This window comes from Pristiophorus japonicus, chromosome 6 (genome assembly GCF_044704955.1).
Source record: "Pristiophorus japonicus isolate sPriJap1 chromosome 6, sPriJap1.hap1, whole genome shotgun sequence".
NCBI lineage: Eukaryota > Metazoa > Chordata > Chondrichthyes > Pristiophoridae > Pristiophorus > Pristiophorus japonicus.
This window is the reverse complement of record NC_091982.1, coordinates 49,359,516-49,384,116: the sequence shown is the minus strand read 5'-3', so window position 1 is coordinate 49,384,116 and position 24,601 is coordinate 49,359,516. Positions and strand designations below refer to the sequence as shown.

The 24,601-nt window shown below is 45.7% G+C and overlaps 1 protein-coding gene across 5 annotated transcripts in view; it reads left to right on the top strand.

Annotated features, from left to right (window-relative positions):
* The window catches only part of LOC139265657 (CD99 antigen-like protein 2), a 141,810-nt gene that overhangs the window by 74,723 nt on the left and 42,486 nt on the right, over positions 1-24,601 (top strand). For all 5 annotated transcript variants that reach the window (XM_070882853.1, XM_070882855.1, XM_070882854.1 and 2 more), the window contains exon 2: positions 21,589-21,651. In XM_070882853.1, the coding sequence (XP_070738954.1) occupies positions 21,589-21,651 (63 nt within the window). The remainder of the gene's footprint in view (positions 1-21,588; positions 21,652-24,601) is intronic.

The following is a 24,601-nucleotide window of genomic DNA, read 5'->3' as shown; positions in this document are numbered from 1 at the left end:
AAAAATCTAGGCTGACACTTCAGTGCTGCCCTGTCAGATAAGAACATAAGAAATAGGAGCAGGAATAGGCCATACGGCCCCTCCGCCATTTAATACGATCATGGCTGATCCAATCATGGACTCGGGTCCACTTCCCTGCCTGCTCCCCATAACCCCTTAATCCCTTATCGGTTAAGAAGCTGTCTCTCTCTTTCTTAAATTTATTCAATGTCCCAACTTCCATAGCTCCTTGAGGCAGCGAACTCCACAGATTTACAACCCTATGAGAAGAAATTCCTCCTCATCTCAGTTTTGAATGAGCGGCCCCTTATTCTAAGATCATGCCCTCTAGTTATAGTCTCCCCCATCAGTGGAAACATCCTCTCTGCATCCACCTTGTCAAGCCCCCTCATAATCTTATACATTTCGGTAAGATCACCTCTCATTCTTCTGAATTCCAATGAGTCGAGGCCCAACCTGCTCAACCTTTCCTCATAAGTCAACCCCCTCATCTCCGGAATCAACCTAGAGAGCCTTCGCTGAACTGCCTCCAAAGCAAGTATATATTTTCTTAAATATGGAAACCAAAACTGAACACAGTATTCCAGGTGTGGCTTCACCAATACCCTATATAACTGTAGCAAGACTTCCCTGCTTTTATACTCCATCTCCTTTGCAATAAAGGCCAAGATTCCATTGGCCTTCCTGATCACTTGCTGTACCTACATACCAACGTTTTGTATTTCATGAACCAGGACCCCCAGGTCCCGCTGTACTGCAGCACTTTGCAATTTTTCTCCATTTAAATAATAACTTGTTCTTAGATTTTTTTTCTGCCAAAGTGCATAACCTTACACTTTCCAACATTATGCTCCATCTGCCAAATTTTTGCCCACTCAGTCCCTTCATCCAAGTCGTTAATAGATTGTAAATAGTTGGGGTCCCAGCACTGATCCCTGTGGCACCCCACTAGTTACTGACTGCCAACCTGAGAATGAACCATTTATCCCAACTCTGTTTTCTGTTAGTTAGTCAATCCTCTATCCATGCTAATATATTGCCCCCAACCATGTTAACTTTTATCTTGTGCAGTCACCTTTTATGTGGCACCTTGTCAAATGCCTTCTGGAAGTCCAAATACATCACATCCACTGGTTCCCCTTTATCCACCCTGTTCGTTACATCCTCAAAGAATTCCAGCAAATTTGTCAAACATGACTTCCCCTTCATAAATCCATGCTGACTCTGCCTGACCGAATTATGCTGCCTTTCGGATGAGAGGTTAAACTGAGAACCCGACTGCCCTCTCGGGTAGATGTAAAAGATCACATGGCACTCTTCGAAGAAGAGTAGGGGAGTTCTCCCCGGTGTCCTGTCCAGTATTTGTCGCTCAACCAACATCACTAATAACAGATTATCTGGTCATTATCTTATTGCTGTTTGTGGGAGCTTGCTGTGCACAAATTGGCTGCCATGTTTTCGACATTATTACAGTAGCTACACTTCAAAAGTACTTCATTGGCTGTAAAGCGCTTTGAGACGGTCCTGAGATCCTGAAAGGCGCTATATGAATGCAAATTCGTTCTTTACATGTGGGCCGCAGTTTGAAGGCTTCTACATTAGTCTTTACTTAGTTGCTCCAGTTTCCCTTGGTGTTAATGCCCTAAGAGCAAACAGATTTTGTATTTGTACAGGGCCCATGTGTAACAGGATAGTCATTTTTTTAAAAATCCAATTTTTGTGCTCTGTGAGTATATCCTTTCTGTACAATAAGCTTAATTCTCAAATAATGCGGTTGAGCACACAATGGACTTCTATATAAAGACCAGTGTGGACTATTTTGTTGTGGTTTTCATTGTCACCCAAGCAGCGTTTTATCTTTAACAAAATACAATAGACATGTGGTTGGACATTTGCCTGTTAAGTAACACATTTACCACATAACTAAACATTTACTTTTGGCATTGAATCAGTAGGTAGGCAAATCATTTTGGATGAATTCCAAAATTGAGAGAGGCATTGATGCACAGTCCCTGCTCTTCTCCACAACATTTCCATTTCCAGCTATATAATAGCTGGCACAACAGCACAATGAGGGCACGAGGTTAGTTGATGTTGAGCGCCTTGTTTTATGTATCTTTATTAAAAGTCCTGTGTCTCTCTGTGTGAAAGCTTGTCAGTGCTGTTGGGCTGAAGGGAACGACAACACATCAGGCTGCATGTCCAGAGATCAGTGTCCCTTTGGCTAATCACAAACTTCAGAAACCACTTTGAAAATGGACTCTCAAGGAGGCCACTTGGAAAAAGTTGTGCCTTCTGGAGTAAAACTAGAGCGCCAAGCCCCTGAGGGAGAGTAAGCCTATAAAGGGTGGGGGGTGTGAGGGGGGGGGGGGTGAAAGTAGGATCGTAGAACCTTACAGCCCAGAAGGAGGCCATTCGGCCCATTGTGCCATTGAAAGAGTGATCCAATTAGTCTTAATCTTCCCCACCCTGCCCAGTGATTTGTTTTCCTTTTCAAGTCTTTATCCAATTTCCTTTTGAAAGTTACTGATGAATCTGCTTTGAGCAGTGCATTCAAGTGTGTAAGAAACTGCTCACAGTTTGCAATAAAACCTTTTCGTCTTTAGGTTAAAAATGTTGGAGCCGAAATGCCCCTATTCTGCGCCTGTGGGGAGCATTAACGGGGTGCGGAATTGCTTTCGCCCAGGGCCGGGTTGTAGGGGGGGGGGGTGCTACCGGCTCCCGCAGAATTGCGTGAGAGTTTAGCGGAGGCACAAACACGGTAGTGTCACGTCCCGCCCCCGCGGAAGTTAAAGGGGAAGTGCGCTACTTCGCACGTTGCCATTTTTCTTTCTTCTGTCAACTCGTCGAGCTTTGCTGTCGCGTGGTCCGGGCCGCCATCGTGCGGCCCGACATTCTGTCTCGGTGCTGGGCTGCGGCCTCGCCACCGCGCAGCCCTGGTGGCCCAGTAAAGGCCTTGAAATGGCCGTGCAGAGTTCGAAGTGTCCCTCCTCTTTAACGGAAGGGGAGGGGCATTGAAATGCATCAGCGCTACGTGGAGAACCCGCGTAGTGCTGCCAAACCCACACGAGTAGCTCCCCCGGACCTGCCCCAAAAGGAAACGGGGCGCGTGACATTGCGCTGCACTTCCTGTGAGGGGCGGTGGCCGCAATTCCGCGGTCGGGGCGGGACTTCCACGCTGGGTGCAGGTAGTCCCATCTCCCCTCGGTTACCACCCCCAAACAGAGCACAGCCTAATCCCCCCCACCCCCATTGTTTTTAGCTATATGTAGTATGGTTTATGTGCAATCGAGATGGCAATGCAAAAAGTTCTCAAATTTCTTGAGCAATTTGATTGTGTACTGATCGGTAGCTCTTGTGATTAAGTGATTTTTGATTACTTTACAATTACCCAAGGGGATATTTGGGCCAATTAACATGTTTTGTTAACAAGTAGTGACCTCTTGTTGTCAATATTTTAATTGACCACTTTTTTTTTAACCCTGTGGTGTGTCACCATGCCCTACAGGAACTAGATAAAAGTTTTAATTATATACCACATCAGTGCATGCACGCTATTTCACCGCACAAACACTTTATAGAATGAATACTTGCTGAATAATGCAATAGATGTGACACTTTATCAAGTTACATATCTTTTTGTAAGCAAATGATACAACACAGAAAGGATAGGTTGTGTCCTGTAATTTAAGCCGAACTAAGGTTCCCTTCAATCACTAGCGTGTGTTTTCCTGAAGGCAGAATGGCTGAAAGCAAAGGGTTAAATGATGTGTTCAGCTGCTTCCACACTGTCAGTGTTCAATGCATTTGTGGACGGAATTCCTCATCGGCGCCAAACCCCGGAACCTCCCTCGGGGGCCGGCGCCTCACAACTTGAGCCGCCTCGGGGAAATCCCCTCCGTGCCTTTCAGTTCCGCGCGGAGGGGTTTCCTGTACGGGCTGCTCCTGCACACCCTCAACTTTGCCATCCTCGCCGGCCGTCCGGACACGCCATGGCGTACCATCTTGCCGTCCGGAGGAGGCGGGGGTCCCCGATGGAGGGCACTCTACGCAGGGGTCCTCCCACTATTCATCGGGGACTTGGCCTGGAGGGTGGTGCACGGAGCAGTGCCGTGCAACAAATTTTTAAGCCGGTTCACGGACTCCCAGGCCGCCTGCAATTTCTGCGGTCTGGAGGAGTCCGTGTTCCATGTTTTTATGGAATGCACGAGGTTGCAGCCCCTGTTCCATTATTTGAAGGGGCTGCTCCTGAAATTCTGGCTGCACTTCAGTCCCACTCTCCTGATCTTTGGGCACCCTGTGCGGAGGGGAGCGGGTAGGTCCGAAGGCCTCCTCGTAGGACTGCTCCTGGGCACGGCCAAGGGTGCCATCAGCCGGTCCAGGCAGCGGGCGGTCGAGGGGGTCGTTCAACCTGACTGCCTGCCTCTCTTCCGCTCTTACATCCGGTCCAGGGTGTCCTTGGAGATGGAGCACGCGGTGTCCACCGGTACGCTCGCGGCCTTCCGCGAGAGGTGGGCACCGGAGGGACTGGAGTGCATCATCACGCCCGGCAATCAAATTTTAATTTGATTTTACGTTTTAAAGTTAATTTGTTTTAATTGCCGGTGCTTTTAGTGTCCCCTTCCCTTTTATAGGGGGCACTGGGGAAAAATTGTGATTTTAGTGCCCAAAAAAAAACAAAAAAAAAAAGAAAAAAACACAAAAAAAAAACACAAAAAAGGGGGGAAAAAAATGGGCCTTGTAAATGTCTGGAGTGTCACCCAGGTCGGGTGGCACCGTTTAATGTTTTTATGTTTTCACAGATAAACTCAAAAGAGTTTCAATGCATTTGTGGCCACCTTTGTCATTCAACATAAGACATGCTGGGCACTTAGGTTAGGAAAGATACCACCATACCTGAAAGAGAACAAGACTGCCCTCAGGGTTTGCAACGACAGAGAAAGAAAAACAGATAATACTGGAAACACTCAGCAGGTCAGGCACCATCTTTGGAGAGAGAACGCAATGCTACAGGTATACAACCTTCCTCCGAACAGTAAGATATTACAGATAAACAGCATTTGAAAAGGAACAAAACCGGGGGAAATGGGGAAATAAGCACAACAACCACACATACACAAGGAAAGATATGGAAAGACACGTAAAGTGCTCCGGTAGAACAGGTGATGGTTAAATGACAAGTAATATTCGCAAGAGACAAAAGGAAGCAAAATGAGAGAAATCAATGAGATATAATAAAATGAGGCAGTGTATAAATAAACAACGGGGGTACATAATTGGGGGACGGTGCGTAGAAAGGGCAGCATGGAAAACCTGGCAAGTGGAACAATCTCCAGTGGCCCAGGACTCTGGTGGAAGAAAGAACTTAGATTTATATAGCACCTTTCATGACCTTCAGATGTCCCCAAGCACTTACTGAGCCAATAATTACTTTTGACGTCGTCACTGTTACGTAGGGAAACTCAGCCGCCCATTTGCACAAAGCAAGGTCCCACAAAAGTGACCAGCTCATCTAGCTTTGTGATGTGGGTTGAGGGGTAAATATTGGCCAGGACACCAGGCAAACTCGTCTTTTCTGTTTTTGAAATGGTGCCATAGGATCTTTTACGTTACCTGAGTAAGGAGAATGGGTCTTGATTTAATGGATCCGAAATTGCAGTCGGAGGCTTCCCGGGTGTAATGTACGCCCCAGTGAGTATGCTCACAGGTTTGTGGAGCTGTTGAATTGTGAGTGGTTTAGCCAATCATGTGATGTTCACGACTGCATAAAACCCCAGTCAGTTGAGTTTAGGAGATGCATGATGAGGTATGCAGTTGTGAGCCTAATGGATGAACTGGTAATGTGTAGTGTGATTGTTAAACCTTTGCAATTTAAGAACGAGTAGGTTTATTAGCAATGTGTTATGAATTCTTAAGCAAAGAACCCATGAAGCAAATACGTCACACTGGGGGCGAATGCCTCTGAACCACAAGTAAAATCTGTACTTACCTGATGGCCCCGGACCTACAAACACTCACGCTCCTGGGCCTGCAGGCATACGCGTGCGTCCCTGGGATCATGTGGGCCGGCCCAACCAATCAAAAAGGGGGATTCATAATTTGCTTATGGGAATCATTTACGTACGGAATCCCCATAAGCACATCAACAAAAAATCGGAGTAACTATTTGTACTAAGTCTCCCACTGCCTCCGATCCATCAGCAGCCCCAAGCCTCCGATCAGGCAGCGGGTGGCCAGGACCAGTTCCAGTTTGAGTGAAGAGTGCGAGTGGCGGGGGGAGAAAGAAGTGGGCCGGTGGGGAAAGCGGGGTGGCGGGGAGAGCGAGAAGCGGGCTGGGAGGGAGAGTGGAGGTGGTGGGGAGTAGTTCGTTTCTCATTCAGCGCCAGTTTGGAGAAAGCGGCGCCGTAAAGTGCTCCGTGAGGAGAGACACGGGGTGGGGGGGGGGGGAGGGAGAAGAGAGAGAAGAGAGCTTGCGTGGTGGGGGGGGGGGTTAGAGAGAGAGATAGTGAGTGAGCCTGGGGGGGAAGAGAGAGAGAGAGACAGGTGGGGGGGATCGGAGTGGAGAGAGTGAACTCCGAGAAGATGGATCACGTTCTTCCAACCCCCCTGGTGCATGCAAGCTCGGTGCGTGTGTTACAAGGGACATCGTTGGGGTGGATGAAATTCAGAACACGACACCGTCACTATTCACTTCATACCCAATAAACCTGTTAACAATCCGCACACAATGCCCCATCAATGGGGCGGAGGGGGAGCGGGGGCGGAGAATGGTGTATGGTCTTGCGCTGGGGTAAGGGTCTTCGGCTGGAACGTCGTGGCTTTTGGGGAGATCTATCCTCTGTTGCTTTTGAAGTTAAAATGGATCGAATTACAAATTGGAAAGTCAGTCAGAACTTGGGCTGGGCGGTTTCCAGAGGAACTTCAGGGTGCGGCTTATACTCCAAGGGACCAATCGGCAATAGTTCATGTAAAAATGAGGAGCCAATCAGGAAAACGGCTGCTTTTCAGTTAGTACGAATAGACGCAGCCATAAAAATACATATTCATGCAACCTAAATAAAAATAAATCATCACGTTTAAAATTAAATGAAATAAAATTTAATGAACAAATTAAATCAAAGTTAATTTTTTGAAAAATAAATGTAAAACATTTTTAAAGGGGCCAAAAATAACCTAAACTAATTTCAAAGGCTTTTGAATGTTTAAAACATTTCCAATATTTTATTTTAATATTTATTTAAACCATTATACTGGTAAAAGAAGGCCTTATGCTTGCTTTTACTAGGTGTAACAGTTTTGTGGGCATTTGCTGGGCAGTAGTTGGGCAAATAGCTCTCCGCCAGAGAATGTTCGTTTCTTTCGGATTCATACGATCTGTCAAGCTGAAAGTTCCGGGTTTTCGTGCATGCGCATTGTACGTAGAAACCCGGAACTTGCAGGGCAATTACGGCCCATACACTGTCCGTACGCGATCATAGGTCCCGGAAAATCCGGGCCAGTGTCTCACCTAAAAGACTACAGGGGTGACATTCCCTTGTGCCCTGTCCCGCCCCACTCGCAAAATCTGGGTTGCCGCACCCGGAAGGAAGTGGAGTGCGAAACAATACGCTGCATTTCCTTTCTGGGGTGGTAGTGGAGCGGTCGGGTCAGGGTGGGACGTAGCGCTGCCGCGTAGGAGGGGCTCCTCCCTTCATTAAAGGGAAGGGCCCAAGCTACAAACTCTGCAGTGAAGAAGCAGGACTCCCTGGACCACCGGGGAGTGGGGGTGTCGGGACAACAGCCCGGCCCTCCAGCAGAGTGCCAGGCAGACCGATCGCGGCACGGATCCCGCGATCAAAGTCAGCAGATTTATTTTTCAATGGCCGCCACCTCCCCTTTAAGTATCGCTTCGCGAGAAGGCTTGCTGCCCGGTTCACAACCCCTGAAACTGTCGCTGGCATCACCCGGTGCAGCATCAGGGTGCGATACCCAAATTAGGGTCCGGGCCGATAACGGGGCGTTGCGCACGGTGATGGCGTCATCGTCGACGGAATTTAGCGGGAGTTGTTAGCGGCGCCCCAGCAAAAAATCGTTTGCGCCCCATTCAGGAGGCGTAAACGACCCTAATTTCTCGGCCCACATCTCTGACAAAGTAGCACTCCCTCAGTACTGCACTCCAGTGCAGACCAGTTTATCTGCTCAAGTCTTGAACCTATGCCAAATGAACCAAAATGTCACTTGAAAGAGAAACTGGAATGGTTGTGAAATACTCCCAAAACATTAATTTTAACCTGAAAGCTAGGGAAAATTCTGAAAGGTTATAGGATGCCAACCCAAAATATGAGAGTGTAACTTTCTAACCAACTTCAGATTAGGGAATAGAATCCGACTCACCAACTGTGACCCAGAAACAACACTCACCATTTTTGACAAAGGTGTTTAAGGAGCAGCCCAAATCTTCAGTTCACCAGTTTGTGTAAGGTAATTGAACTGAAAGTTATCTTAGTTAATTTCATTAATTCTTGTACGTTGAGCACTGTGCCACTTAGTAAGTAGAAACTGATTTTCTGGAATAATTGAGGGATAAAGAGCAACCCAAGACAAGATAAATTGGGCAGAGAGCCAAAGATTTCAATACAGTAGTAGAAAAGAACATCTGGTAATTGAGGTATTTTAAGTCAGTCGAATAAGTAGCTATTAAAGGATTTAGCAGAACCACAACTAACAACTTTTAGATTAAAATAAGAGGTAACATGTCTGTAGTAGTTGCTGCAGAATAGTTTTAGCAAAATATGTGTGTGGTGCTCAGTTCACCCAAACGTCAGTGTCAAAATAGCCTTGTGATGTGACGAGGGGAATTTCCCCTTTGGCAATGCAGAACAAATTGTACCCATCATCATCATTGGCTGTCCCTTGGAATCAAGGAAAACTTGCTTCCACTATAAAAATGAGTCCTTAGGTGGCTGAATAGTCCAATACGAGAACCACAGTCTCTGTCACAGGTGGGACAGATAATCGTTGTGGGAAAGGGTGGGTGGGACTGTTTTGCAGCACGCTCGTTCTGCTGCCTGCGCTTGGTTTCTGCAACGAGACTCGAGGTACTCAGCGCCCTCCCAGATGCACTTCCTCCACTTAGGGCGGCCTTTGGCCAGGGACTCCCAAGTGTCAGTGGGGATGTTGCACTTTATCAGGGAGGCTTTGAGAGTGTCCTTGTAACGTGGTCAACTTGCTGTATTTAACCAGGAATCTCTGGATTTTATAAGTAACATTTGTCCGTCCTCGAGATTTAACTGTAAAAACTGTCTCCATATTAAAGGTGCAGAACACATCTCTGGGACATCCTGGCGGTGCAGGCAATTCTTGTTTTTAAAGAGCTACCCAGAGCAAATGATTTAGCTGCAGAAATTCATTGCCAATAACACTGAGGTAGCTTCAGTCTGTTAAATACTATTATTTGACAATTGGGACCAAGGTTAAGCAGGGTGGATGGACCAGGTCCTTATGGGCCACTCAAGGAAAAGACAGGAAATAGGAAAACGGTAGTAAAGGATTACTTGGAATTTAAGGTGCAACAGATGGAAGGCCCCATAATGGAACTAACCTGTAATAAGGCCAGCAGCCACTGCGGCTAAATTGCCACCAGCTGCAGTTACAGGACACGTTATGGGAGTTCTTTCCTCCCGCTACACACATTTTTTTTACTATGATCCCTTATAGAACAGATTCTCCCGGCATTCATTTTCATTTGCTTGTTTCTTTTAATTCCATTTCCTGTTGTCCAAGTTGTTCCCATTAAAACCCAAACCCTAAATGCTGGTGATCATCTCGGCAGTTCGTCACTTCCAGGAGGTTGGGTCACTGCTTGTTTCTATGACGAAAACACCCGCCGAAGGCTCTCTTGCTTTCTTTTACATAGCTTAATGTCTCCAAGCCCTCCCCCAGTAAAGGACCTGCGTGTTGAGAACCGAGCTAACAGCCCGCCTGGGACGAGGATCTGGGGGATTGTGCCTGAGCTGGGAATAGGTGAATTGCAACAGTTCACTAATTACATGAAAACTTGGAATTCCAGGTATCAACGACTCCTGAAAACCCAGCATCCTACAGTCTCCCCTGTTTTGAACAGATCAAAGATGACAGTACGATCCTCTTTTCTGAGTGAGACTGTTGGTGGCCCAGCCTGTAAACTTTTCATATTACATAATATGTCTTCACTCTCTGAAGATTAAGAGATTAATGTATCTGTATAGTCTTGCTCTCGGGATGCTGGGTGAAATGAACGCTGCTGTTGTTTTACATGGAATATAAACAAAATGCACGGTGGGGTGCGGGTTGGGGTGGGGACGACGACAATGAAAAATGGAACTTCTCAATTCTGGACGCAACTTAGTCCCATGGTTACTTGTGGCTTGCCCTTGATTTCTAATCTGCAGTTGTGTGCAGCTAGTTTGTGACTGCAGGGGCAGCTTCTCAGCATCTTTAGAAACTAGAGCCCACACAGATTTTAAATTACAGTGCTGATTTGATACACGATCCTGGACAAATTCTTGTGGATTTAACAGGAATGATGAATTATTAATCAGACAAGTGATATAATGAGGAATTCTTGTGTTAGTGGAGGGAAGGATGAGTTAGTCAGGGCAGTTATCAGGGGATCTACACCTGATATCAACCACTCTTGGGGTGGGAGTGGGGGCACATGTTCCTCTTCAGTTTTGTTACTATTGCATTACACTCTATGACAATGGTACAACCTAAAATAGTGAACCTCCAAACCTTGAATTGGATTTTTAATTGAGTTTGGTTTGCACATAGATTTACTGGGATAATATCAGAAGTGCGAGGGTTTAACTATAGAAACATAGAAAATAGGTGCAGGAGTAGGCCATTCAGTCCTTTTGAGCCTGCACCAACGTTGAATATGATCATGGCTGATCATGCAACTTCAGTACCCCATTCCTGCTTTCTCTCCATACCTCTTGATCCCTTTAACCGCAAGGGCCACATCTAACTCCCTTTTGAATATGTCTAACGAACTGGCCTCAACAATTTTCTGTGGTAGAGAATTCCACAGGTTCACAATTCTCTGAGTGAAGAAGTTTCTCCTCATCTCGGTCCTAAATGACTTACCCCTTATCTTAGACTGTGACCCCTGGTTCTGGACTTCCCCAACATCGGGAACATTCTTCCTGCATCTAATCTGTCCAATCCTGTTAGAATTTTAAACGTTTCTATGAGATCCCCTCTCATTCTTCTAAATTCCATTGAATATAAGCCTAATCGATCCAGTCTTTCTTCGTGTCAGTCCTGCCATCCTGGGAATCAGTCTGGTGAACCTTTGCTGCACTCCCTCAATAGGAAGAATGTCCTTCCTCAGATTAGGAGACCAAACCTGTACACAATATTCAAGGTGTGGCCTCACCAAGATCCTGTACAATTGCAGTAAGACCTCCCTGCTCTTGTACTCAAATCCTCTCGCTATGAAGTCCAACATGCCATTTGCCGCCTTCACCACCTTCTGTACTTGCATGCCAACTTTCAATGACTGATGTACCATGACACCCAGGTCTCGTTGCACCTCCCCTTTTCCTAATCTGTTACGATTCAGATAATATTCTGCTTTCCTGTTTTTGCCACCAAAGTGGATAACCTCACATTTATCCACATTATACTGCATCTGCCATGCAATTTTCCACTCACCTAACCTGTCCAAGTCACCCTGCAGCCTCTTAGCATCCTCCTCACAGCTCACACTGCCATCCAGCTTAGTGTCAACTGCAAACTTGGAGATATTACATTCAATTCCTTCGTCTAAATCATTAATGTATATTGTAAATAGCTGGGGTCCCAGCACTGAACCTTGCGGTACCCCACTAGTCACTGCCTGCCATTCTGAAAAGGACCCATTTATTCTTAGTCTTTGCTTCCTGTCTGCCAACCAGTTCTCTATCCACATCAATATATTGCCCCCAATACCATGTGCTTGGGTTTTTTTAACAAAAGACAACCAACACTGCATTTAGGAGCAGAGTCTTCACAATGTTGAAATGCTTTGAGACAGTAAATAGGGAAAGATTATTTTCACTGCTCTCAACAAAGGGGACATAAATTTACAATTATGACTAGAAGCTTAAAGCGGATGGTAAAAACAAAAATTTCACAGTACAAGTATTATTAGGATACTTTGCCATGAGTGGCTATTGAAGCCTAAACATAGCAGCATTTAAAAGGGAATGAAACACTTCAAAATATTAAAGGATACAGCAAAAGAGCAAGGAAATGGGATTAGAGTAGATAGCTCCATTGGAGAGCGAGCACTGGCAGGATTTGTTGAATGGCTTCCTTTTCTACTGAAACTTCAAAGAATCTATTGCAATAAGGACAGCACTAATAGAAGTTAGAATGGTACAGGGTTGAGTTAAATCTACACCAGATTGCATTCCTACATAGTTCCTCAGTGCAGGAAGAAATCTCAAGGTTCTTTTTACCTCTAATTGAAAAAATATACTGAACTTTTGTAACTTGATCCTGCTGATCTGGCTGTGCTGCCATTGTGCTTTAAATAAATGGCTGATTCAATTAGAAAATAGCCCGATTGCTTTAAGTGAAGGAATAATTGACGCGTCAAGAAGGGCTGTGGCCACGCCCAGCCCATCAAGTGCATAAACTGCCCGCTGCAGGTCAGAGGCTGGGTAACACCATTAAGATGCATGTCATCCGAAATATTGTGGATGCTGCTGCAGTCACAGGCATTTTAGGGGGTATCATCTTTGTGCCATCTGTAGCTCAGTGGGTAGCACTCTTGCCTCTAAGTCAGAAGATTGTGGGTTCAAGTCCCACTCCAGAGACTTAAGTGCAAAATATAACAACAACTTATAGTGCCTTTAAAATAGTGAAACGTCCCAAGGTGCTTCACAGGAGCATTATGAAATTTTTAAAAAATTGACACCAAGCCGCATAAATAAAAATTAGCACAGGTGACCAAAAACTTGGTCAAAGAGGTAGGTTTTAAGGAGTGTCTTGAAGGAGGAAAGAGAGGTGGAGAGGTTTAAGGCAGGGAGTTGCAGAGCTTGGCGCCCAAGCAGCTGAAGGCACGGCCACCAATGGTTGAACAATTATAATCAGGGATGCTCAAGGGTAAGTTGACACGTTTCCTAAATTACAACAATCACTATACTTCAAAAAGCACTTAGTTGGCTGTAAAATGCATTGTGACATCCGAAGGTTGTGAGAGGTGCCGTATAAATGCAAGTCTTTCTCATATGTGCTGCCCCAACTGTACATCACTATTATCTGTGCCATCCATGGTAAAGTGATAAAAAAGCATTATGGAGACCATGTAGGACAGAACATCCCATGTGGATCTGTCCTCATGCCTATGTAAACATCAGATCCTATCATTTGCATTAAAACAATAAATATGTTGGACTACTGAAAAAAAAATGTTTTGATTTAAACAAAGAAATACTACAAACTTTAAAGCTGAACCCGGGATGTTCCAACGATCCAACAAATGCATTCTGGGGGGTCGGGGGGGAACAGGGGGTTTAGGGTCCAAGAGCTGGGCCAGTTCAAGGTGAGCAGGTATGAGGTCAACTTTGATGGTGGTCTGCACTGTGGGCCTCAGCCCTTTACCCATCACAAGCTTTTCAGTGAGGTAAACAACCATGCCTAATCTACCAGAATTTGTACTTGTCAATCTTTATTATAACTAGCGATTACTTTCAGTTCTCCTAAACAAAATGATAACACTCAATATAAAGGTACAATATAAAGTTATTAATGGGATTGCTATTTATTTGGTCTCCAGTCTCCAGTCGTTGCCCTATCCTAATTGCCCTGAGAAGGTGATCTGGGATATTTTTACTTGAACTGCTGCAGTTTTTGTGGTGATGGTGCTCCCATGAGAATATTAGGTAGGCAATTATGATACTGACCCAGTGACAATGAATGAATGGCAATAAATGTTGAAGTTGTGATGGTGTGAGGGAAACTTGGAGTTGATGGTGTTGCCACAACATTGCTGCTCTTGTCCATCTTGGTGGTAGAGGTCATAGGTGAGGGAAGTGCTCTTGAAGTTAACCGTGATTGGTTTCTGCAGTCGATCAATAGTGCACTGGTAATGAAGGGGGTGAATATTGAGTCCAGTGGCAGGGGTGCCAATTAATTGAACTGCTCTCTTCTGGATGATGTTGCAGCTACACCTATGGTGTTGATGTGGCTGGTCTTATTAAGGTTCTGGTTATTGGTGACGCCCAAGATGTTGATGATGAATGATGGCGCTGTTGGAGGTCAGAAGATGGTTGTGGTTTCTCTTGTTTGAGAGTATCAATACCTGTCAGTTATACCAGGGAGATGTAGGTGTCCTTGTACAGGAAACACAAAGTTAGCATGCAGGTACAGCAAGAAATTAGGAAGGCAAATGGCATGTTGGCCTTTATTGCAAGGGGGTTGGAGTATAAGAGTAAGGAAGTCTTACTACAATTGTACAGGGCTTTGGTGAGGCCGCACCTGGAGTACTGAGCACAGTTTTGGTCTCCTTATCTGAGAAAGGACATACATGCCTTCGAGGTGGTGCAATGAAGGTTCACTAGATTGATCCCTGAGATGAGAGGGCTGTCCTATGAGGAGAGATTGTGTAGAATGGGCCTATACTCTCCAGAATTTAGAAGAATGAGAGGTGATCTCATGGAAATATATAGGATTCTGAGTGGGATTTACGGGGTAGATGCTGAGAGGTGGTTTTCCCTGGCTGGAGATCCTAGAACGAGGGGGCGCAGTCTCCGGATAAGGGGCCGGCCATTTAAGGCTGATTTGAGGAGGAATTTCTTCACTCAGAGTTGTGAATCTTTGGAATTCTCTATCCCAAAGGGTTGTGGGTGCTGAATCGTTGAGTATATTCAAGGCTGAGATAGATAGATTTTTGGACTCTGGGGGAAGCGAGGGAAATAGGGATTGGATGGGAAAGTGGAGTTGAGGTCAAAGGTCATCCATGAATGTCAGAGCAGGCTCGAAGGGCCGTCGGGCCTCCTCCTGCTCCTAATTCTTATGGTCTTATGGGACAGGAATGTTACCTGCCACTTGTCAGCCCAAGCCAGGATGTTATTCAGGTCTTCTGTAGGGTCCCGGCCTGCAAGACCATCAGCAGGCCGGGGTCATTAGAGGGAACAGCGTGCGGCGGCATACCACTTCAGGGAGCAGTGCGTGCTGCTGCAGGAGGGCGATGGCTGACTGCAGTGCGGGCAGGTACAGTAGGAGCAGCGAGGTCGGGGCGAAGGAGCAGCAAGAGTTCATAGAGGGATGTGGTCGGGGCCCAGGTGCAGCACGGACCAGCCCACACTGCGATATGTGTGCGCGCTCGGTCCATGCAGCAGAGCTGGTCTCCAGTCGTCTTGGGTAATCCTTGCCACTGGACCAAGACCTAGCTCTGTCAAGCCCGTGTGGTGGCTGGTGTGCAACGGCCACCACATGTTAAAAAAAATCCAAGCACAGGCATCTTCCACCCTTCAAGATGTAGTTCGGGATCCAGAATATAATTGAAACACCTGTGAACTCATCCGTTCTCGGCGTGGAAGCAAGTCATCCTCACTTCGAGGGACTGCCTATGATGATGAGGCTTATATTGATTGCATCCTTCTAGGAAAAATATTAAATGGAGCTGAATGGTGGAATTACCAGTGAATAGCCCCACTCTGACCTCGTGTGACGGGAAGATAAAGCAGTTGAAGGTGGTTGGACCGAGCGGCTCCCGTAGTGATATCCAGGGACTGTGATGATTGGCCTCCAACTTCGGCAACCAGCTTCCTTTTGTATTCAGTATGAAACTAGTCACTAGCAGTTTTCACTTTTGACCTTCATTGACCCCCACCCCACCCCCCAATCCTTATAGGGCTTTTTGACACTGTACATAGTCAAATGGTGCCATAATGTTGAGGCCAAAGACACTCCCCTCTCCTCTGACCTACAGCTCTTGCATCAATGTCTAGATCAAGGCTATGATGAGATCTGGAGTTGAGTGGTTCTAGCACAACCTGAACTGTGTGTTGGTGAGCAGATGTTAATTAATAGCACTGTTGATGACTCCTTCAATCTCTTTACTAATGATTGGAACGAGGCTGGTAGGGTGGTAATTAGTTGGGTTAGATTTATCCAATTTTTGTGGATAGAACATAACTGGGAAATCTTCCACATTGGGGAGCTGCCAATATAATAGCTGCTATAATAGTGTGAACTTGTGTACAGGCAATTATAGTACTGAGCTTTTCAATCAATAATGTACTTGCAGTCATTGAAAAACAAGCCTATATATTCGCCTCTTGAGATCGTAATACTGAAGGCTTCTTCTAAGGGATCTATCCTGTGTCCAGTAGTATTAATCCAAAGTTACATAAACGAATTCATTTAATGTTGACACCAAAATGGGAAAACTGTCTGCATAGTAAGGGCTATGTGCCATTGTCCACCTATATGTTGTTGTGATAGCATCACAAAATGAAATGGCTGCAAATGTGTATAAGTTGCACATCTCAAATGAGTCAACTATTAATCAGTAGTAATGATTTTCTTTTATATATAGTGCCCTTAACATAGTCAAACATCCCAAAAGTGCTTCTGAGGTGAAAATCGATGCCAATCAGCGGTGGGAGAAGAGTTGGGGGAGGTGACTGAAAATATTGCTAAAGGGATAAGTTTTGAGAGAGGCTTTTGAAGGAGGGGAGAGTAGCAAGACAGGGGCTGAGAGGTGCCAAGGCTGTGCCACCAGAAGTAAATCAAAGGGAGGTGGTGCAAAGGGGACCAGAGTTGGACCGAGGGTACATGTAGAGCTGGAGCAGTTTGCAGGGGTGTGGCGTAACTAAACCAAGAAAGGACTTACAGTTGAGGACAAGACCTTGAACTGGCTAATTTGGGGTTGGGGAGGCTGGAGGTTGGCAAGAATGGGAGAGCAGGACTTAGGAACATAGGAACAGGAGGAGGCCATTCAGCTCCAAGCCTGCTTCACTATTCACCTCGATCATGGCTGATCTGTACCTCATTTTCATTTCCCTGCCTTAGCTCCATATTCCTTGATAACATTACCTAGCAAAAATCTATCTACCTCTGTCTTGCAAGCTCCAATTGTTCCACAGCACCTAAGGCCTTTTGGGCAGAGTTCCACATTTCTACTACCCATGTGTGAAAAGTAGTTGCTGGTTTTCCTCCTAAATGGCCTCGCACCAATTTTAAGATTATGTCCCTTTGTTCTTGATTTTCCCCATCAAAGGAAATAGTTTCTCTGTGTCTACCCTAACATTTCATCAGATCGTCAACCCACCCCCAGTCTTTCATCATCATCATCATAGGCGGTCCCTCGAACGAGGATGACTTGCTTCCACACCAAAAGGGATGAGTTCACAGACGTTTCAATGGAGGACCCGATATTCCAGTCCTGAACTCCTGGGGTGGAAAATGCCTATGCGTGGATTTCTTTTAACGTGTGGTGACCGTTGCACATCAGCCATCACATGGGCTTGACAGAGCTAGGCCTTTATCCAGTGGCAAGGATAAACCAGGACGACTGGAGACCTGCTCTGCTGCACGGACCTAGTGCACAGACATATCACAGTGTGGGCAGGCCTGTGTTGCCCCCGAGCCCTTGGCTCTTCTTGACCCGTATCCTCATTTGCCGCTCCTCCGCCACGATCTCTCGCCGCTTCTCCGCCACAAACATTCACCGCACCTCCGCCACGATCTCTCGCCGCTCCTCCGCCACAAACATTTGCCGCACCTCTGCCACGATCCCTCACAGCACCTCCGCTCCAAGCAGTCGCCACGATCTCTTGCCACATCTCCGCCATGATCTCTCACCGCTACTTAGCGCAGGATAGATGTGGGTGAAGGACTTTCGGTCAGACTGTAGTTAGCACAAAGCTCTTGAGGGCAGCGAGGAGAGGGTTGGTCGAGGCTGGTGTGGGTTTCTGCAGCAGTAAGGGTGAGGTAAAGGTGGTAGCAGGTGATGCTGCAAAGCTAAAAGTAGGCTGTCTTGGCGATGGTTGTGTGGTTTGAAGGCAAACTCGGTGAAACAGGACACCAAAGCACAGCACTGTTGGGTTTAGCTTGAGTGAGCAGCCAGGGAAGGGGCTAGAATTGGGGCTAGGGGGTGGAGTTTTTGGTACTAGTTGAACAAGATTGCTTCAATTCACCACGGGAACAGCATAAGTTCCCTCCATATGCTGTCAACTCGTGTATGAGATAGGACTCACACACACACTTTACATTTAGGACTCTCTTTTGTTAATGAATGGAAATATTTATTGGTAATCTGAATTAAAATTCCAAGCTTTACTATATGCAATTGTACTTGCTTCAGTGCTTAATATGGAACATAAGACTACTTTTTGGATGCCTTTTCTGCCCAATAATGGTTGTACTGGTGGTGGTGGAGGTGGGGGGGAGGGCGGAGATCGATGCAGATCAGGTTAACAATTCTACTGCAAGTCTCACTGAATCCAGCATAGATCGAGCAGCAATAATATTTCCATATCTTTAGCAGGAAAAATGTCGGTCCAATAACCGTTTGAAAAATGCAAACCACGAGGCAAGCCGGCAGGATCAGATAATGCAATGAATGATGGGATATATAAATTATAAACCTGTCAGACTTGCAGTTATGGTTATTTGATAAGTTACAAGGCAGCCAACAAAAGAATGAGTTGGCCTCCTTCCAGCTATGAGATCACAGTCTTATTGGGTTGCAGTACTATACACAGCTCACAAACTTGGCTAGCTGCCCTACTTTAGCACTGTGGCTTGCTATGCCGAGACAGTCTGTATGGTAACAGTGAGGGTGCACATACTCCTTCTGTCAAGATGTTTATGCACATCTTACTTTACAAGAAGAGATTAATTAAGTTAGTGGCATTTTATAAAAGCTTCCCGCATGATTTTCCTGGCCTATGCCTTGCTGGCTGATCTGTGCAGGGTAACACTAAGGCCAGTTACAATAAGCTTCACCACCTCTGGATGAAAAAGGAGAGTTTTTAAAAAGAAAAAGCAGGTTACCTGCTCCCGAATCCTATCCTTGGCTAGAAAGTGCATGTGTGGATGTCGAGAGAGAACTGCTCAGGCTCAGCAGAAAGAAACCTTCCAATAACTCACTGTTTATCTCACGCACAAAGATCGATCACTTAAGTAAGAAACTGGTGGGACTGTGCACCAACACGAGTCAGTCCCTCCAGGAGAGAAAATAAAGTTAAGATCACAGTAATCCTGAATGATCTCCCAAGTATGCTCTTTAAAATATTTCAGCAATGGCACGAGTCCCCATTGTGAGCTTTTATGAATTCAAACAAACATCTAATCTATTCCGTCTCCTGGGCATTAGCCACAGAGTCATCACTCTCCCATTGGTTTATGCAGCGCACAACATCACAGAATGAAAATATGCCGCACACATGTCCCAGAGCAGAACCCTTACAATGAGAACGGAACTGTTACACAGGCACACTCACATTTTATAACTTCACTGCAACTCAATCTTACAGATTGGGTCACTCAAAGTACAGCGTTGGACGTGAAAAATGACTAGTTGTTTCTTGATATCATCTATCACGGCTGTATTTCCAGTGTGGTAGTTTCAGGAACAGAAACAAAACCTACTGCTCTAAACCGTTTTATTAATTCAGCATCGTGAAAAAGGCACCATTCTCATCGGCAGGTTTGGCAGACACTAAAGATGCTTTAGTATCTATCTCTATTGAAAGGGCCAGGGTGGCCAGCCTTTCCCTCTGCGAGCATGCCTCCTGCTGGTGGATCGGGAAACATCGCCAGCAGTAGTTCGAGGAGCCTGCAGTCTTCACAGCTCAAAGAGGTCACACAGAAGGCAAGTGGCCTTTCTTCACTGGCAAAAGGGCAGGAGAGAGGGAGGCAGGGCAGGGAACAAACTGCTGGATGAAAGTATTGGGGAGAAATTTGAATGTGACTAGCTTTGCTATTAACCTAACCCTGGAACATTAGCCATCTAACTGCAGCATGCAATGCAGTTAGTCTCAGTTACGTGGCACATGCCATTATTATGTGATTATATTTCATCCATGGGTGCAAGCTTTCCTGCAGGCCATTTGGAACAGGCTTTGAGTATTGATTTGATACTGTAGGAGGTCAGAGAATAATCAATGCACGTGCAGTGAATTAAGTAGATACAGTGTGCATAATCATTAAATGATCGCAATGAATAAGACTACAGCTTAGAAAAAATGGTTTGCTATGATCTCACAAGAATAACTGGAGTGCTGACCTCTCAAGTTACATATGTGTAGAAAATGTGCACCAAGAGCCCAGTGCTCACTCTGTCATGTATGTATGCTTGGGGTTACTAGCCACCAGGTGACGCCACTGTCGGAGGTCATTGGGCTGTACGCACGTGTGTACGGCCCAGGTATAAAAGGCAAGCCATCATGTAATGAATCACTTTGGGCCTTAATAAAGCAGAGCCAGGTTTGTACCTGTGTTAGTTTACAGTATTCAGTCTATCGAGTTATTACATACGTAATACACTCCAAGTAGCTTTGGGCATTGTTGAAAATTCCAGTGGCATCTTGGCTTAGATGATGCTGTGATTTACTTTTGACATGTTAAGGAGGTTGCCCATTACTGGTTAGTTTGGGTAAGTAGGGAAGAAATGTACCCACAAGTCTCGTTGAATGGAGAAAATTTGCAAACGCTCAAAACTGCTTCAAATCCTCCAGTCTAGTGCACACTGAAGGGCACTGCCAGAAAGCACTGGCACTCCATGAGTTTGACAGCAACTTGAGGAAAAAGCCTTCTCAATGATGCCGATCCTGCCCGAGGCAGTAGTTGGACTACATGTCCGTCACCATCTTGAGCGTGCTGTGGGGAAAGCTTCCAGTGGCAAAATGTTCCCACCCATTGGAGTGGAAATTCGGTTGGGAGCTAATTAGGGCGCTTATGGCGGCAGGACGGTAGATTTTGCGTCTGCAGCCACAAAATTCATCAGCTGGGCCCGGAGTGTGGAGCGGAGCACTAAGGGAGGCATTCTACAGCTCTCTTAGGGTGTTAGGCCGGCTGAGCAACTGAAAATCCTGAGCTAAAGAGCCGGCCTGGGAGCGCCCAAAGAGAGGTTTCCCTGGAAAAGAAATTGCCCAAAAAAACACTAAAAACATTCCCAATACCTTGCTCACCCCACAAAGATAAATTGCAAAATATTTTTTTTAAAAACCAATCACACTTGACTCGTGTAGTCGTTCCTTCCCTCACTGCCCCCAGTACAGCTCAGATCGCTCGCTTTCCCAGGCGGACCCACTAGGACGCACTACGGGACCCGCTGTAAACAAATGTCAGAACGGTGTCGCGACCAGGGGCGTTGCACACCAGCTCGCCGCTCCCGGGCGGTACTGTTCCGTGCCCCCGCAAAACCGGCACCAAATGTCCCGGCAGGGCGCTGGAAGCTGGCCATCCGGCCGGAAATGATTTCCACCGCCATTACCGCCCCTTCAGGTGCGGACAGAGGCGGCAACACACCGAAAATCCACCCCATGGGCTTTAACAGAGGTGTGTTAAAAATAGACTTGATGAAATGTTTGTAACATGCACCTGACATTTTACATTTTATTTTAGTTTTAGGTGATGATGGCTTTGACTTGTATGATGCCCTCGCTGAGGACACCACCATAAAGCCACGTAAGTTTCCTGGATTATGAGAATCTTGTTGCGCATTGTTTCTGTCTGAAGTACTAAAGGACTTTTCCACAAGATGGAGATTCTGACCAAAATTTGTTCTTTAAAAGTCCAGATTTCGACTCCAGGAACCTGCATTGTTTTAAAATCACAAAATGCTGGTGTTTTACTGCAGTTCAACAAGAGTATTGAAATTCTTGAGCACTAAACCTGTGACACTGTTGCCTGCGTGACGTAGCTCGGAGTAGAGCGCTTGTTCGGGAGTCTAGCATCGGGCATGTGGACAATGTGGCCCGCCCATCGGAGCTGGTCGAGCATGGTCAATGCTTCGATGCTGGGGATGTTGGCCTGAGAGACCGCTGACATTGGTGCATCTATCCCGCCAATCAATTTGCAGGATTTTGTGGAGGCAGCGTTGGTGATACTTCTCCAGTGCTTTGAGCTGCCTGCTGTACATAGTCCATGTCTCTGACACAGATACTGTAGATCCCGCATTAGTCTCATCAGTCACCTTAAAACTTGCATTTTAGATCAGAAGCAAGTCATCCTTGACTCCAGGGGACTGCCGAAGAAGAAGGAAAAGATTTACCCCAAACTGCGTGTTGGACTTGATATCAGACACGATCAGAAACTGCACAAAGACTCTGTGCATGCCTCCTTCAATAGAATGGTCACCTCAATAAGTTAATGATGGTCCGAGGTAGCGCAATAAACTGGAGTGTTAACGCACTGACATCAGAGTGATGGATACCGATTTGATCCCTTATCCCATTGAGTTTATTATCTCAGACCTGCCACTGTGGATAGGTGCAGATTGGAGTTAAAACAACTCCCAGAAAGAGTTTATCGGGGAAGAGCCATAGCTGTTTTAGAACCCTATTGTCGGAGGCCGGGAATCTGTGGTTGTGAGATGGAAAAAATAATTTTTTAGTAAACCTGATAAGGGGTGGACTCTCTGAGTGCCAGCTTGGTTGAAAACAGTCCAGTGGCTGACCTTAAGATTAGCTCAAAACGATACAATTTTTTGACCACATTGGAGAAAGGATTTTCCTACAGCTAACCCTTAAGGTTGGGCTAGGTTTTCCAATCACATCTTGATTGCCCAACCACCCCACTAGCAGCTATGTAATCTCCTGGGAGGAGCAAAATAAGAGAAAAAAATGGTGAAAGGGTGTGTGGTAAATTCCTCTCCGACCCCCAAAGGCGATCAAACAAGTTCCGGGAGACACATCAATCAATGCCCCACTTACCTTTTGTACACTGTGATGTCAACCCAGTCGGGAACTCGTCCAGTTCCCTTCTGAATAGTCGCAATGAAACGACACTTGAAATGAATCCACAATCACAGCACCAGCCGGCAACTTATTCCAAAGGTCGACGACCCTCTGTGAAAAGGAAAACCTCCAGACAGCTAACCTTGCATGTTATGTGCATGTCCCCATGTCCTCCCTAACTCTTCATTCAAATAAGCCGTCCACGTCGACCAAATCTAATTCTTTTGTTACCTTAAAGACGTCAATCAAAATTCCTTGGTCTGTGCTTTTCTACAGTAAAAAGACTTGGCTCTCCAACCCTATTATTCAATTTTAATAGTGGTGCAGCCTATATGAACAATTTGCAAGAGCAAAATCATATTTCCTTTGCTGATTCTAATGAAACCCTAGCTTAAGGGTTTTTTAACTAGCTATCAATCCAGTGACTCTCCTCTGAGCCTCTTCCGGGTCCTCTACATCACCCACCATTTGAGGAGACCAAACCTGGATGCAGTACTCTAGATGAGGCAGAACCAAGGTTTTTTACAAGGACTGTATACTTTTAGTGTTCTATTGCCATAGTAATACATCCTAATACTCTTATTTGCTTTCACTATAGCCTCGTGGTACACTACTTGAATCTTAAGAGGTTCATGTACTTGATGTTCACAACCCTCTATGGTATACACCTGTTGGATGTTAGCCCTGCCCAATGCGCATAACACTGCATTTATCCATATTAAATGACATCTGCCAAATGCCAGCCCAGCTCCCCCACCCCTTGCATCTTGGATCTGCCTCTAAGCTATTTTTTCTCATCTAAGGAGCCAACATTAGTTTCTACAGTCAGAGGGATATTCATTTTTTTTAAAAGGAGAAAAGAGCACCAGTGGCTAAATGGGCCAGTTTATTTTGCACCTTCTGACTTCGTTTAAAAACAGATGGAAGACACATTCACCTGAATTTTCAGTCTGGCAGTACAGCACGTCGGAAGTGTTCTAAGCTTGTGTATTCCAAGAAGGTCCATCCCTCATCGCCCCATTATAACAATGTCCTGTAGATCAAACCAGATGAGTTGGTTATGATGAGGTGAACTGTTAGCATGTTTCTGAACGTGTGCACTCACACATACAGTCTGGGCCGAAAATTGTGGCTTCTTTGGGTGCACAAGATGTGCACACATGCCCAAAGAGGCCGCGTAAATGCCGGTTCTTGGCACACGATGCGCACTTGCTGAGAACTGACTTTTGCGATTTGTCATCATGTCTTTTGACAGATCGCACGCATCCCCACAGGAAGGACATCTGGGGGGCGGAGATTGGGCTATTTGCCCAACTCTTACCCAGCGAATGTCCTTCAAACTCTTACGCCTGATAAAAGCATGCGTATAACCAACTTTTACCAGCATGAGTTTTAAAACATAGAAAAATTAAATTTAATCACTCATTTTTATATTAAAAACCCTGTCCATTAAGGTAAATTAATTTTTAAACCTATTTTTAAAAATTCAATTTCAATTAATCTTAAGTATGTGAGGTGTTTTAAAAAATGTTTTGTGTTCTTGTTTTGGGGGTTATTCTCATTGATAGTAATGGGAGCCCGTACAAATGGAGTTCCCATCATTATCAATGCGAATACTAGATGGTCAGCGGTGGTCCAGGCCCATGTGGTCCCAGGATACGCATACGATCCTGGAAGAC